At 38.2% G+C, this 13,813-nt stretch overlaps 3 protein-coding genes across 5 annotated transcripts in view; 1 reads left to right on the top strand and 2 right to left on the bottom strand.

Annotated features, from left to right (window-relative positions):
- Nucleotides 1-35: 35 nt before the first annotated feature.
- LOC128887779 (ras GTPase-activating protein 1) lies at nucleotides 36-5,309 on the bottom strand. Of its 3 annotated transcripts, none has more exons than XM_054144096.1 (15): nucleotides 4,534-5,280; nucleotides 4,136-4,317; nucleotides 3,840-4,021; nucleotides 3,361-3,758; nucleotides 3,123-3,268; nucleotides 2,721-3,054; nucleotides 2,186-2,529; nucleotides 1,909-2,100; nucleotides 1,671-1,820; nucleotides 1,551-1,599; nucleotides 1,246-1,464; nucleotides 951-1,183; nucleotides 729-870; nucleotides 512-652; nucleotides 36-421 (listed from the first exon to the last, which is right to left on the bottom strand). In XM_054144096.1, the coding sequence occupies exons 1-15, from the start codon at nucleotides 4,582-4,584 to the stop codon at nucleotides 344-346; spliced, it is 2,841 nt and encodes a 946-aa protein (XP_054000071.1). In that variant the 5' UTR covers nucleotides 4,585-5,280; the 3' UTR covers nucleotides 36-343. The 3 variants fall into 3 exon arrangements, with proteins under 3 accessions (XP_054000071.1, XP_054000072.1, XP_054000073.1); XM_054144097.1 differs by having other exon boundaries at nucleotides 4,829-5,279; XM_054144098.1 differs by lacking the exons at nucleotides 36-421; nucleotides 512-652 and having other exon boundaries at nucleotides 946-1,183; nucleotides 4,534-5,309.
- A 1,036-nt stretch (nucleotides 5,310-6,345) lies between these two features.
- LOC128887793 (protein kish-A) lies at nucleotides 6,346-7,063 on the top strand. The gene is made up of 3 exons (XM_054144130.1): nucleotides 6,346-6,498; nucleotides 6,656-6,771; nucleotides 6,848-7,063. The coding sequence occupies exons 1-3, from the start codon at nucleotides 6,496-6,498 to the stop codon at nucleotides 6,951-6,953; spliced, it is 225 nt and encodes a 74-aa protein (XP_054000105.1). The 5' UTR covers nucleotides 6,346-6,495; the 3' UTR covers nucleotides 6,954-7,063.
- Nucleotides 7,064-8,378: 1,315 nt separating this feature from the next.
- LOC128887781 (lachesin-like) overlaps nucleotides 8,379-13,813 on the bottom strand; it is a 71,140-nt gene continuing 65,705 nt past the window's right edge. The window contains exons 6-9 of the mRNA XM_054144100.1: nucleotides 12,289-12,417; nucleotides 11,216-11,351; nucleotides 10,371-10,528; nucleotides 8,379-9,731 (exon numbers count right to left, since the gene is read on the bottom strand). Of these exons, the coding sequence (XP_054000075.1) occupies nucleotides 9,403-9,731; nucleotides 10,371-10,528; nucleotides 11,216-11,351; nucleotides 12,289-12,417 (752 nt within the window). The 3' untranslated portion in view covers nucleotides 8,379-9,402. The remainder of the gene's footprint in view (nucleotides 9,732-10,370; nucleotides 10,529-11,215; nucleotides 11,352-12,288; nucleotides 12,418-13,813) is intronic.

Below are 13,813 nucleotides of genomic sequence, written 5' to 3'. Positions count from 1 at the left end.
TTTTAGGGGAGAAGGAAACATATATACACAATGTACTTGGTTTAATTTGCATTTATTTTTGAGCACCTAGGTAAATATAAAATCGTTATACGTCTATATGATTCTGTATGTCACTATATCACTGTCATGTGTTGTTACTATACGTATAAACTATCTTCTAATTACATACGAAATGGTAAATGTAGGCTTGAGTGTATACAATAATATATATGGCACGTCAGTCTGTACGTTTAATTACTTAAATCACTTAATAATTAATATTAAATACTACTGCGTATCTGTCGTGAAATCTTATGAATTGTTTTGTTACGTTTGGCATTGTTCATAGCGAATAGTTCTTGCACTACCGTATCATTTCCATGTATTTTTGTTTATGTTTGCTTAACATTTCGGTCACTGTCACTAACTGTTTAATTGTTGACTGAAAACAAAATATGTGTTAATTTATTTTTCATACAATAACGAATGATATAATTCGAAATATTTGTAAGCCAATAGCCCGAAATCCCACCTGCGTCTTCGAGAGAACCTGAAGTTCTTTTAAATGCGAAACACAAATGTGATGCAACGTCGCCAAATCTCTTGCTGTATCCGATACACAACTCTTGTTCCTTGGATCTGCACCTTCAGACTCTGGTTTCTCAGTTACGTTCTATAACGTACCGAATTGAAATTATTTTTAATTCGAATTTTATCACACGCAATCTAAGATAAAGACTGATACTTACGGATAACTGATCGAGAAATACAACCATTCGTTCTTTGTTCTTAAGAATGAATGGATTCACTACTTCCATATACGGTTCTTTACCACCGAATTCTACTAAATTAGCCAAATTTTGTAAACACTTTGCGACCATTACTAAAGATCTATAAACCGATTTAATAATAATTAAAAAATAATTGATGCAACCAGAAAATTTCTTACGTTTAATATAAACCTACCCTACCTTGCAGCAGCTGGAGGTGGTGGTTCAGCTATTAAATTAAATGACCTAGGCTTTAATATGGCAGGGCAGAGTAGGCGTAAAAATATAAATCCACTGACTACTCGCGTTCTGACTAGTCTTTCGTGTGGCCATTTGGCAACAACTGCTCTTTGCAAACATCCACAAATATATCTGAGAGTCCTTGGACAAGAGTCGGGACTCGTGAAAATGCTCAACGTTACTTCATCCAAGACCTAAAATAACACTGATTTTAAGTTAACAATATTCAGAATGATTCAGTAATTATTTTCTTTACCTGTAGTAAAAATTCTGCGTTACTGCATGCATCCTCTGGAGAATCCATTTTTGTTGGATTCAATTCACAGCTTTGCTTACTTTCGATCAATTTTACTATAGTGTCGCGTAAAGCGGCTTTTAAAAACGAGGTACAAACTGATTTCATGTATAAATCCATTAAAGTAGTCGTAAGGCTAGCAGCTCTAAACAAGGTTGGCGTTTCATCTTCTTTGTCCACCTAAATAATGTATTAAATATTTATAACAGAGGCAGCATTTATTTAATTACTTTTCTTTCGAGAGATATACATGTAAATGAACGTACTTCGGCTTGGTTTAACGAGCGCAGCAGGTCAGCTTCTTTTCTTTCGTGCCTAAAGACATGTCGTGTATGTTATTATCATACCATTAAAAATGAAATAATATTATACATTTTTGTTTATACCTAAATATTCTAAGTAAACTAGTTGCAAGTGGCACTCTGTCCAAATGACACACATCCGCTAATGCTCTAACAACGTGTAATTCTGGGTCTAATAGCAATTGTTGTAATGGACTGTACTCTTCCGGTGGCATCGCTAGATCGTGCCGATACCTACAATGTCGCAAACGCGTAAAAAATTTAATGATAGTTGTAAGTTCTAGATATAAAGTGTAAATAGTTTCACCAACATCAAATGTACCTTATACGTAAACGTAACACGCCCCATTCTCCTATTGGAGTAAGTCCTGACAATGGATACCATTCGTCCATCTCTTCTCCATTGGTCAAACTCGCTAATTCAACAGTCAATTCTGCAACCTCTGTATCTTTACTACGTTTACCTTTATTGTACAACGTTAAGGAAAACGACATGACATCGGGTGGCACGTCCCTGTTGAATAGTTTACCATAAGAACAAATGAACAGTGTTCAAGCGAGACGTGTTAATACTTTTATCAGTCGCTCGCGATACTTACTCTAGAATGAATTCTTCATCCCAAGTTAGGTGTGATCCAGTCTTAACTTTCGTGCGAGCAACCTTTACATTATTTAGAGCCACTATGATGAATGGGTTTGGTACTAGCTTATATGGAAGTCTATGTGCGTCTAAAATATGAAGATGCAATGAACGCAATTCACGGAGACGAGCAACTTTCGGAGCACGAGTAAGTTGTGACACACATAATGGTTTCAAGGCATTAATCCAGTCTAAAGCATTTTCTGAATTTGGAGCAGCCAAATATGTTATCGTGGCCAAACATGGTAAAGCACGCTCAACTAATTGAAAGCAATGAGGCCTATCAAACACGCTTTCATGAACCTAGAAAAACCTATATTTCAAGACGAATCTCAACAATAATTTCGCTGTTACCATCCTTACATATAACAGATACTTTTGCCACACATATAAGTCTCTTAATAATGTTAGTATAATTAGAATATTAGATGTACGTTTTCAAAATAACATAGTTTGTTAACTGATACTCTATTTGGCCAAACAATTTTATCTACCTGGTACAAATAAGCACAGCTTAAATCGATAAGACCTTTAGGTTTGGTCCTTTTCGGATTGTCATATAGATACAAATGAGTATCAGTAGCATCTACTAAAAGTACAAAATACAGGGCTTTCCATTTCTTGTTTTTTTCCGATTTCTTTTCTAAATATCCTTGCATTTTTATTCCTTTATTTTTCTTTGCTCCGGATTGTTCGCGGCACTCTCTCAGAGTCGCATATATTTTTTCCGCGTGTTGCACCTCTCTATTAACCCTTACACTACCATCAGGTTCAGTCACCATTGCTTGAACCAAAGTATGACCCTCCACTATTTGTTCTTTTCGGTATCTAAAACCATGATGTTCTTAATAGTGTATAAGTTTCTTTCATTCCATATTTGAAAAAAAACATTGTACCTATTTATAACAGCATCGAGACATTCAAAAGTTCTGCCACCCATAAGATATCTCACTCCCTTTTTCTCAATCCTAAATCTTTGTATCTGATTGTTTATATGAAAGAAAAGTGAATAATCTCCTGGACTGTTGTCTGAAGGCCTGACCTGGATAATAAAACAGTGTGATATTTTCAAGTGTCATAATTAACAAGATATTTGGCCAATAAAGTATGAAAACATAACAGCTTATAACTTACTAAGAAACTTCCAGGCCCTGCTTTTACTAACATGTCAACAGCTTCACTTTTGGTAACATTAGGATGAAACCAAGAGAAGACAGTATTAGGATCAATAGAATCATCTAGATCCTCCACTAATTCACGAAAAATTAACCCCTGTTCACCAGTTCTGTGAGCAGTGACCCATAGCCAACCATCCCCCATATCATTGTGCACAAAAAATATGTCACCCTTTTGAAAGCTTAATTCATCTGTGTCTGGCATTTTTGTATACGGCAGTATAGCAACAATTCGTTTTTTATCATTTACTGGTTCAGGGGGTGGAGTAGGATGTATAAGTCTTTCTCTCTTTAGAAGATCCGAGCAATGAGTATAATATGCAACAAGGTCTGACAAGCTATTGAACTGTCTGCCACCTACAATAATATGTTCCTGTTATTCCCTACATACATTATAATTGCAACCATTTATCAGACTTCTAGTAACTCCTATCATACCGATATAATAATCTCCACATACAGCAGTGATTCTAAAGTGATTAATGCCAGTTCTGCCTAAATAAGACAAAACATAACTGCCAGGTTTCCTATCACTTTCACGTACCAGATAACTACCCATTTTATTTGCATCCCACAGTCTTTCCTCTGCTGTAAATCTATCTAATCTACCATGATACCACCTACAAAACAACCATGTATGGAATATCCGATGTTTATTAAATTCTAAAGGTATAAGTAAAAGTTGTATCAAAAATAATTCTAGCATTAAAGCATTTCATAATTCTTAGTCTCACTGATTTTCTGGAGGAGCTGTTAACAGAGTTGCATTAGCACTATCAGGTTCCTCTGTATCTTGAATATCATCTGGTATATTTTCAAGAAAAGGATCAAATTCATTTTCTGCATTCATAGATTCATTCTGTCCACCATCCTCGCTACCAGTGCTAGGAGATCCTCCTTTACTGTTGTGATCCATCTGTAGATGCGATTAAATAATAATAAACTCTGCCTAGTTTCAAAAATTCTACCACATTTTCCAATACAAATACGTTAAATACGTTTACAAAGTATAATGAAGATAAATTTATCACACTTGGTGAAGAAAGAAAACAATGCTTCTGTTTTCATAGATAAGTATAAATTCACAGTGCTTCTAATATAACAAATATTTCTGTTATCAAAACGTAAATACCATTTGCGGATGTCTGCTTATGATTCTCCAACATCCACGTTCTTTTATCATTTCTTTTCGCTTTTGTACAAACTGATCGAGATATATTGTCCGTAAACGATACCGAAAACACCTTCCCGAGAAAATATTTAAAAAACAGTCCCGAATTTGCGGTACTCGCTGGAGTTTTTTCAAGCTATTACGACTCCTCGAACGTGTGATACGGTCCCTTTCTTCTTATTTAGCTCTTTAGACTTTTCACCGACGACACAATAGCGGATGAATAATCCGAGATGAATAATACCCTCGTACGTACCTTAGCACTGTTCGACACGCTCGGACCTCCACGCACAAATTCTGCCATTTTCGGTTCACACGCACCCCTTTCACGCACACACGTTTATGGAAAAAAAAAAGAAACTTAGAGTATTAATTGAACGGCATCCGACTTTTTACGATCCGCCTTGCCACGATTATTTACAAAGTTGGCTTATTATTGGTATAAAATGTATTGACGTTTCTCAGCAGCCATTTTATTACTGCACGCGGTGGCTGCAGGATACAGACGGACAAGGGATTTTCTTTATCTCGTGCAGTTTATCAAATTTAAACGAAAGGATCACGACATGTTTTTAAGGTTGTTCATTCACCGGTCCCGCGACTCGAGAATAAGCTGTATACATCGAACGCAGCCAAGTTTTTCATAAAAATACTTTTATAAATAATACACCATCGACGATGCACTCGTAGAGAGAGAGTAGACGTTCGATGCAACAATGATTGTAATTATTAAGTATTAGTGATAATACTTCAAGTTGATATAAATTTTAATATGTAAGGCAACATATATTCAATGGAAGCAAAGACAAAGAAAACGTCAGGAAGCATTTAAATTAATGTATCCCATACGATGGCAAACACTAGTTCCTTTTCGTACTTTTTCGTCTGTTGCGTACTTGCCCATTGTAATAGTGTTTGGATAAGAACAAGTATCGTGTAGTCATCTACGTCTAGTCTAGTTTACATAATTATATAATTTAGCATAAATGAATAAAAAAGTTACAAAAATTACTGTTATTCTCATTATAATTAGAAGTATATGTCGAATCATTGAACTTTATAAGCGTTCAGTGATATGATGGGGAATGGAAGAGAAAGGGAAAGACAGCAGGAGTTGGAAGATTCTGGGCTTTATCATGTTAAAAATGATGTTAAAATATAAGATAATAGCTTCAGATAATAAGTATTTAGAAAATGGGTGCTATGGGAAGTAATAAACTAACTGTATCGCTATATTGAATTGTTTAGTTTTAGTGGCGCCATTGGCGGAAAAACGCCCAAGTTTGTAGAAAAAATAGTTCCCTCTATTGTTACTAGATGACACCACCAACTAAAAAGTCGATAATTAATGCTAATTTAAATATTTATTCATAAAAATGATAAATTTGACATATTAACTAATATAATGCAGTGTTATAAAGCGAAAAATTGTATTAATTAAGACATTAATGAAAAAAAAGAATAATTGACTAAATGATATTGTTGGCGTCATCTAATAGTAACAGTGGGAACTATTTTCACTACAAACTTGTGCATTTTCCCACCGATGGCGCCACTAACTAGATTGTCGATAATTATTCCTAAATTAAATAATTATCTATAAAAATTATAAATTGGATATTTATCATAGCGTTATAAAGAAAAATATCGTATTAATTAGAACATTTATGAAGGTAATGAATAATTTATTAAAATATATTAGTGGCGTCATCTTAGAGAAACAATAAGAACTACTTCCACTACAAACTTGGGAGTTTTCCCATCGATGGCGCCACTAAAATCCGGTAAAACTAACCAATATAGCATAGTAAAGTTCAGTAGGCAGAATTCTGTTGTGATGTACGTCTAATCAAGTGATATTGTGAATGGCTGATTATTTATAACATTTACCAATTTTTTTATACTGACCGTCATCGAATCGTAATGGTAAGATCATGATTTCTGTATCTGATAAGTTGTCATTTATATAATAGAACGTATGTTCGAAAACAATTCGAGAATGCATTATAACCTCTACAATACGTAGAAAAATCTACGTTGGTTTGATGAATTTTTATTAATTAGCATTTTTGGTGGCATGCAGTCCGCCATATTTAATTTACAGAGTCTGGTAACGGTATTCCTGTTACTAATATGTACCTGCACCTATGTCAAAGCCATCGTGCCTAGTTTATTGGACAAGCGAATGGGAAAAGTTGGGTATGCGCGAAACCATATAGAATAGCGTGTGTAAGGTATGGAAAGTTTAAAATACTAATGATATTTAATTCACTAGCATCCAGGGTACATTTTGGAAGTGTGCTAGAATCGGCGAAAGAAAGAGTCCGTACGTAGCAGTGGGTTGCGTTTTCATGGCTCTAAATATTCTGTTCTGGTCGTAAAGCACACATAAACAAATGGTAAGGAGCACATTGGCTGTTACAATGTTGTTGGTTGTAAATGAGGCAGGTTTTTTTACAAATAAAATGTAAGCAAGTTTCTTTATGGTAAATGGTTATATTTGTGTCCCTTCCAAAAATCCACAAATGTAAACATAAAATAAGTAAAGAAATATAGACAGAAATGATACACGTATGCGCTACTTGCATGGTATGTTTTATTTGTCAACACGTTGTTTTCTTCAAAGCTATATAATTATCCAATTTGAGCACATTTTCTCCATATTCTTGTAATATATATTTTTTTTTTTTCTATAAACAACAACATTCTTTTGATATAGTTATTGTAGTGACGTTATATTGAGCAGTGTTTTACGATATACAGTATTTGTTAAATAGGTCTATTTGACATATGTGTTTATTTTTTATTTTTTTTATTTTTTGTTTATTTCGCGGATATGCTACTATTCCAATGACGATAAACCACACACTGCGACTAAAACCTGTATTCTGTAGTAGAAGACATTCGTGACGACGCGCAATAGGTGTCATAGAAAGCTTCGTGTTCCTCTCTTTGAAAATTTTATTTACGCGAGAAACCTCGAATCTTTTTACTAACACTATTTTGCACACTGATTCTGATTACAGAGGAATATACGGTATGCGGTGTTGCGAGGAACATTACGAAACACATACAAACCACAACCTATTAGGAACGCTTATTGTCGATTCCCTGAAAGAAAAAGTTTACTCAAGGTATATAATTGCACCGTAAATGATTCCTATGCTAAGAAAATAAGGTGCTATTTGTTTCGTATACGTATGGATACATGTCAATTGAAAAATAAGCGTTACGCGTTAAACGACCAAGTAATTGTTCGCTTCAGCCATAAACGTTCTCCGGGGCTCGGTAGAATCTATCATCTAAAAACAAGTTAGCGGATTCCTCGCAGTCAACCACGCCAATTATATTTATGCTGTGGTCTCGTTTAATCGTTGGCATATGAGGTACATTATTCGCCTACGAGTGATTAAAAAAATACGTAAAGTAACGAAAGTAAGGTCTAGTATCTCCCTAAAATATACAGTACGGTACTATACGTCCTACGGATATGAATCTGACTTAGATATGACGTGTTTACGTTCCTTGAGATGCCACTTGCGATCTTGGTTCCCTTCCTTATCGTACCGTTAAACAAAGATACCTTATTCAGTGGCGCGTTAACCCTAGGGAAGACGAGAAATCTTCCCTCATCAAAGAGGTCCCCAAAGTCAATGTTTAAAAATAATTGCTGAGTATACAAGATATTCCAGGTTCAAATGAAACAGTAAAAATATTTATTAGACTGATGTATGCGTTACATTGTTCTATCCGTTTTGTTGCTTCGTTAAAAAGTGAATTTAAGCATGTTCAGATGGAACATTCGTCTCGAGGTACCTCGTGAAAGTGTAACGCGCCACCGATCGTCTTACCCCGTATGTACAAATTAGTATGCTAATTATTTGTCTGCGTTCGAATGTAATCGAATAGTTGCTTAAGGTGGGCCGATTCACGACGTGCCGCGAGTCCTTGTGGAAAACGTTATACACGTACTTAATTAATCGTTGACAATAATTATTACGACGTAACGATACGTTAACGGATGTTCATTTTAATTGGATCGCCACTGCCATTGCTGAAATAATATCGTAAACGCGAGTTAATCGGTCGACGGTATATCAATTCCCCTCTTCATTCCATCATTCCCGAACGATGCTCTCGTGAATGACACTGGTGGCCCACTTGAGACAGACACCCTGCATATGCGGTAAGGCTTTCTCGACGCTAACAATATAAAAATTACACCGTAACACCTACCAAAACTCTCCGCGAACGAGAAACGAGACAGTCCCTCGATTCGATGTAACCCATCGTCCCACGTTCATTATTCATACGTTGTTAAAAAAATATTCGACAACGTTACAAACATTCAGTCCAACTAAACAACTCATTACGCTCACGAGCACTCTGTCACCCCCGCGCTCGGAAAACCCCTTTTGGGCAAAAGGCTCATAAAAAATACCACCGTAAGCGTTTGTTTCTCTTTTAAAATTCGCAAACAGCGTTCCGCCGCGACGCTTGATCGATTCGCACGCTGTATCGTCGCCGTTCAAGTACTTTTACTTCATCGTCCCGTGAAACGCGGTAAGAACTTCCCATCGTCCTCGGTAGACCTTCCACCCTTACCGTTCCTTTAAGTTCAATTAAAACTTTCAAGTTCGGGATTCCCTCTCTCGATCGTTTTGTTCGGAAATGTTCGAAGCTGCAATGTTTACCAGCCTAGATGTAGAACTCCTCCGTTTCGTTCGCGCGCGAGTCGAGTGAAATATTTTCGTCGCTCTACTCGCGCCATTTTTTCGTTTTGGGTATCTTTTTCTTTATCGATAGAATCACGGAGAACGTGGCATACATTTATCGTAGACCGAGGAAAACTAGCAAACAAAAGCCGTAGATTCGAACGGCCGTGGTTCCGGCCTCGGCGGAACTCTTCGCGCTAGGGTTCCCGGAGTCCTGGAAACTGTCCTCGTCCTTGTTAAAATGCGCCCGTGGGTTCATCGTGGTGGAGGTGGTCGCGTACTTGTTGTACGCGATCCTCGCGGTACTCTTCTGCATCGCGGGTGTGCTCATCTGGTAGAACGCTCGATTGCTCGTCGTCACTTGCGCGTACTTCGACTTCCCTTTGCCCAACTTCTTCCAATTCGCGGACGTCGCGCGAGTTGGGGATGTCGCGCGTTCGATCTCTGCAACAGAATTCGTACCTATTGTTTCGCACGATGATGTCGGAATGCTCCCTGATAGGGGTTTTTATCTTTCTTTGTATCACACCTTAGAGGCAGGGCTTCTTAAACTTTTTTCCATTCGCGATCCCATTCATGATTGTGACTTTCTTCGCAATCCAGAAAACGTAAAATAAAGATACGTACGTATTTCGTAATGATGTATTATTTTAGAATTTGTTTAAAAACGTACAAAAATTATATACCCTATTTCTCATCACAACTGCATTTTTTAGATAAAAATCTCGCAACCGCAAGATTTTACTAAGCGCCACGTTTGCGGTCGCGATCCATAGTTTAAGAAGCCTTGCCTAAGAGGATGACGCTTTACTATAAATTTGGGATGCAGAGATGTCTCGTATAAAGAATGTAAAATATCTGAAAAACTGGCAACGCGCTAAATGGAACGGTGGTTGAACCTCTTCGAGCGACGCGATGAGATTGGTTATTCGACGGTTGGATAGACGATGAGAAATAACGTGTGGAAGCGAATATCGAAGTGTCAGAAATTTTATGTAACCAGAATCGGAACGGGATATCCAAACGAGCGAATGCCACAGCGTCGAGAAATGACGCGGTCGTTGATAGTGGACGTCGACTTACCGTACACTCTAAGGGTGGCCTCGGCTCGCCCCATGCTTGAGGACGCCGAACACGTGTACTCTCCTAAATCCGTTTGCTCCAAGCGCCTTATCTTCAGCTCGATCGTTGTCTTCCATTCCTCGTCCGGGTGTCCCCGTTCGTTGATTTCGTATCTACCCCTGTGTTGACACATTGCGTACGTTTAGCGTCCAGAATACGTACGAAATCGATTTCGTCGTCCGACGTTCGAAACGCTATCTTTTCCAACAATTTTGACCTTCTTCTGCGTATAGGATAACTGACATATTCACATTTCCGAACTAAGGCCTGAGAGACCGCACTGATAAGAGTTCGAACTTCGAACAAAATTCTTGGAAGGAATTATATTTGGTTTTCCCAAAAGTTTGATGTTGTAACAGTAATGGATCAAAATGTACACAATTCAGTCGTGGAACATAGAACATAAAACATTGTGTATGTATTACTTATTAACACGTTGATCGCCATGTCACCCACATGTGGTGGACTTTCCACTGAAGAACTAACGAAATTAATTCCGAATGTCAAGCATCAGAAGGAAATGAATTTAAACCAAATTCATGAATTTTGATGAAATTACAAGAGTAAATATACGACGAGTAGAAACTTAGTAGAAATTTTAAAGAATATTTGTCTGGCAGTCAACGTGTTAATAAAACGAAAGAAACTTTTGGGGCAACCTAATATATCAATACAATATAGGCATACTTTTATTAATACAGTTTTCTTAGGTATCGAAGTATTTAAATAACGTGAATTTAAAAGGGACAGTGTTTCGATCTTGTAGTGGCACTCGGAATCAAATATCGAGGACTGCGTGTACATACCCGCTCATGATAACCTGTTCCCTCCTGGTCCACAAGTTAATCGTCTTTGGATAAGCTTCGATCAAGCAAATTAGGGACACGTCCGTGTCCAGAGGGGAGCTTAACAGTTGGTTGGGAACCTTCGCGCTAGGTGGGACTGAAATTTTCGTCGATAGCATTTAGTTTTGGACATTGATCCGTGGTCTGCTAATTACCATTAGCAGCTGAGAATAATGCCTCTGACGGTTACATTCGGTTCGCATGATTCTACCCATTATCCTTTCCGCGAATTCGTGGCAGCAGCCCTGGGCAACTACATTTATCAGTCCCATTGATGCATCTCTCAATTTTGGAGCTTTCTTCTAATTACCGTTACAAATTACACGCGAAAGAGTTCCGATTTAAAAATGGGAAGTTAATAACTGATTTTTACATCGACAGAAGGAAGACACGATTCGTTACACTGCACGAGACCTGGCAGTTCATGGTGTGAAAAGTTTGGTTCTACTTGCAGGTTGGAAACGAAAGGAATAAGAAAATACTTTAGGGAAACAAGTTTATTATCCAGAGAGGGCCCCATCAAGTAGAATCGAGACATTGGGCATTTTCCATATTTAATAAACAAGGAAGAAGTTGAAGACTCCATCTTTCTCGTTATCCCGGCCTATCGTTATAAGTTACACCAAAGGGGATTGTTTGTAACGTCGAACAGATTTGGACAACTTGTCCTCTTTCTGGCTTCGTAATTATTCGTCAGTTTGTAGGAGAAGTTACGCTCGGATAGCCATGTTTTCTCGATTCGTTTTAAAAGTATTTAGCTTTCTCTCATCGAAGCCTTCCACGATGAGTAATATGGACATCTCAGCTGCCAGTGATACTTTTGCTGGTCTTAAAACGTCGACTAATATTTGGCCAAGGTTCGATTACTCTTGTAAAAATCACAACGGATAAACAGTTGGGATGAAATTTGTCGACTCGATATCAGCAGTCGGGGTCTCGCTAAACGTCGCTTAATTATCTCGACGGGGGTGGAAGATTTTCTTGAAGTTTCGCGTATCGAGTAAAGTATTAATCGAGTGCTCGAAAGTACTCACAGTTCACCCTCAGATAGACCCTCTTGCTGACTGCCGGTGGCACTTCGTTTCTGGCTATGCAAAGATAAGCTCCCATTTGCCTCCTGTCGACCCTGGTTAATTCCAGTTTCTCGCCGGACCTGCTGTCCACTATAAAATCGTGCATCGTATGAATATCTCGTTGAAAGCTCTCGTATACATATCGCTGGCCGCGGGCCAGCGTTCACGCGTACACCAAATTACACGCGAAATACGTCCTTTGCGTTAAAACGACCAGGTCGGCCTGGCCACCTCCTACTACCACACTAAATTTCACCTTCGGGAAACGTTTTACACGACTCGTTAATAGCCGGCCGGCCACCGATTTAAGAAACGACCACCCTATAAACGACCAGCGGAATTTCATTCCCGTTCTATGGTTTGCTGGAACCTAAAACACCCCCCGAATACGTATTGCGCTCGCTACTTGGGAATTTAAGGGTGAGCGGCACCCTTGACGGATTTCAGTGTTTTGGGTATGACGCGTTAGGTTTAGCATACTGAATCTTGTAGGGTTCGGTAGGTTATTATTTTTTATTACATTGTTTTGGGTACGCAGTTTGTTCGAATTTATGAGTTTTGAGAGTCCATATTTTTGAATATTGCGTGGTGGCAGTTCTGTAAGGGAGAACGAAAGAAGGGAAGCGTTTCGTCCTGGGCTTGATAGTGCCGGGATGTTTGGAGGTCGATCGGGAATGACTTATATATGAATGTTAGGCGGGACCGAGCACATGTGAGAAACGCGTAAATACGTGGTTGTCCCTTTAGTGGCAGGAACAGGAGGTGCCATCACAATTTTATATAGGAAATAATAACGACAGTCGTCAGTCACAACAGATTACTGGCATTCCTAATGCGAGATTGATGAAGAAAACCTACGCCTATAAAGTAATATAAAGCAAGAATTACGGGAATATAAAGAAGGAACAAATGCAAGCTTAGTACCTCAGGTGCTATGGCCAAGTCATACGAACTCGAACCTTCGTAATTAAAACTCATAATAACGACACGATTCTTAATAGTAGCCATTCGTTATCGTACCCTAGGAATTTCGCCGAAAATATGTAATCTACTTTTAGTCTCTACCGTTCGACAGGAGCTTTGAATGAAAATATTTTATACGACCGTTAGAATAGTGTCACTAGCATTAGTAACGTTTCACTGTGCGCACCGGCGACTGTTCTCGTAATAGACGAAACGCAAATGAACTACATTATTATCGAACGACATAAATCATCGCTGCGATTCCGATAAAACGTGTCAGGCGCCTAATGAGATCCATCGAAAATTGGAGATTCATTATTCGCGTTGACGGCTAACGGGCTCCCAGTCCGCGTATACTTTTGTTACAAACGGCGACTCTGCCCCAAAATATTGCGTATCGATTTATCAATACCAGCCAGAGGGAATCAGTTCCATTAATATTTCGTCTAATTAACGAATTTCCTGTCCAATCGCGCGACAAATCCACCGAACGACGAAGGGCTGACGCTTTTCCCGATCCGAA

The sequence above is a fragment of the Hylaeus anthracinus genome, unplaced genomic scaffold (assembly GCF_026225885.1).
Source record: "Hylaeus anthracinus isolate JK02 unplaced genomic scaffold, UHH_iyHylAnth1.0_haploid 11989, whole genome shotgun sequence".
In the NCBI taxonomy this organism is placed as follows: domain Eukaryota; kingdom Metazoa; phylum Arthropoda; class Insecta; order Hymenoptera; family Colletidae; genus Hylaeus; species Hylaeus anthracinus.
This window is presented reverse-complemented; position numbering and strand designations above follow the sequence as displayed.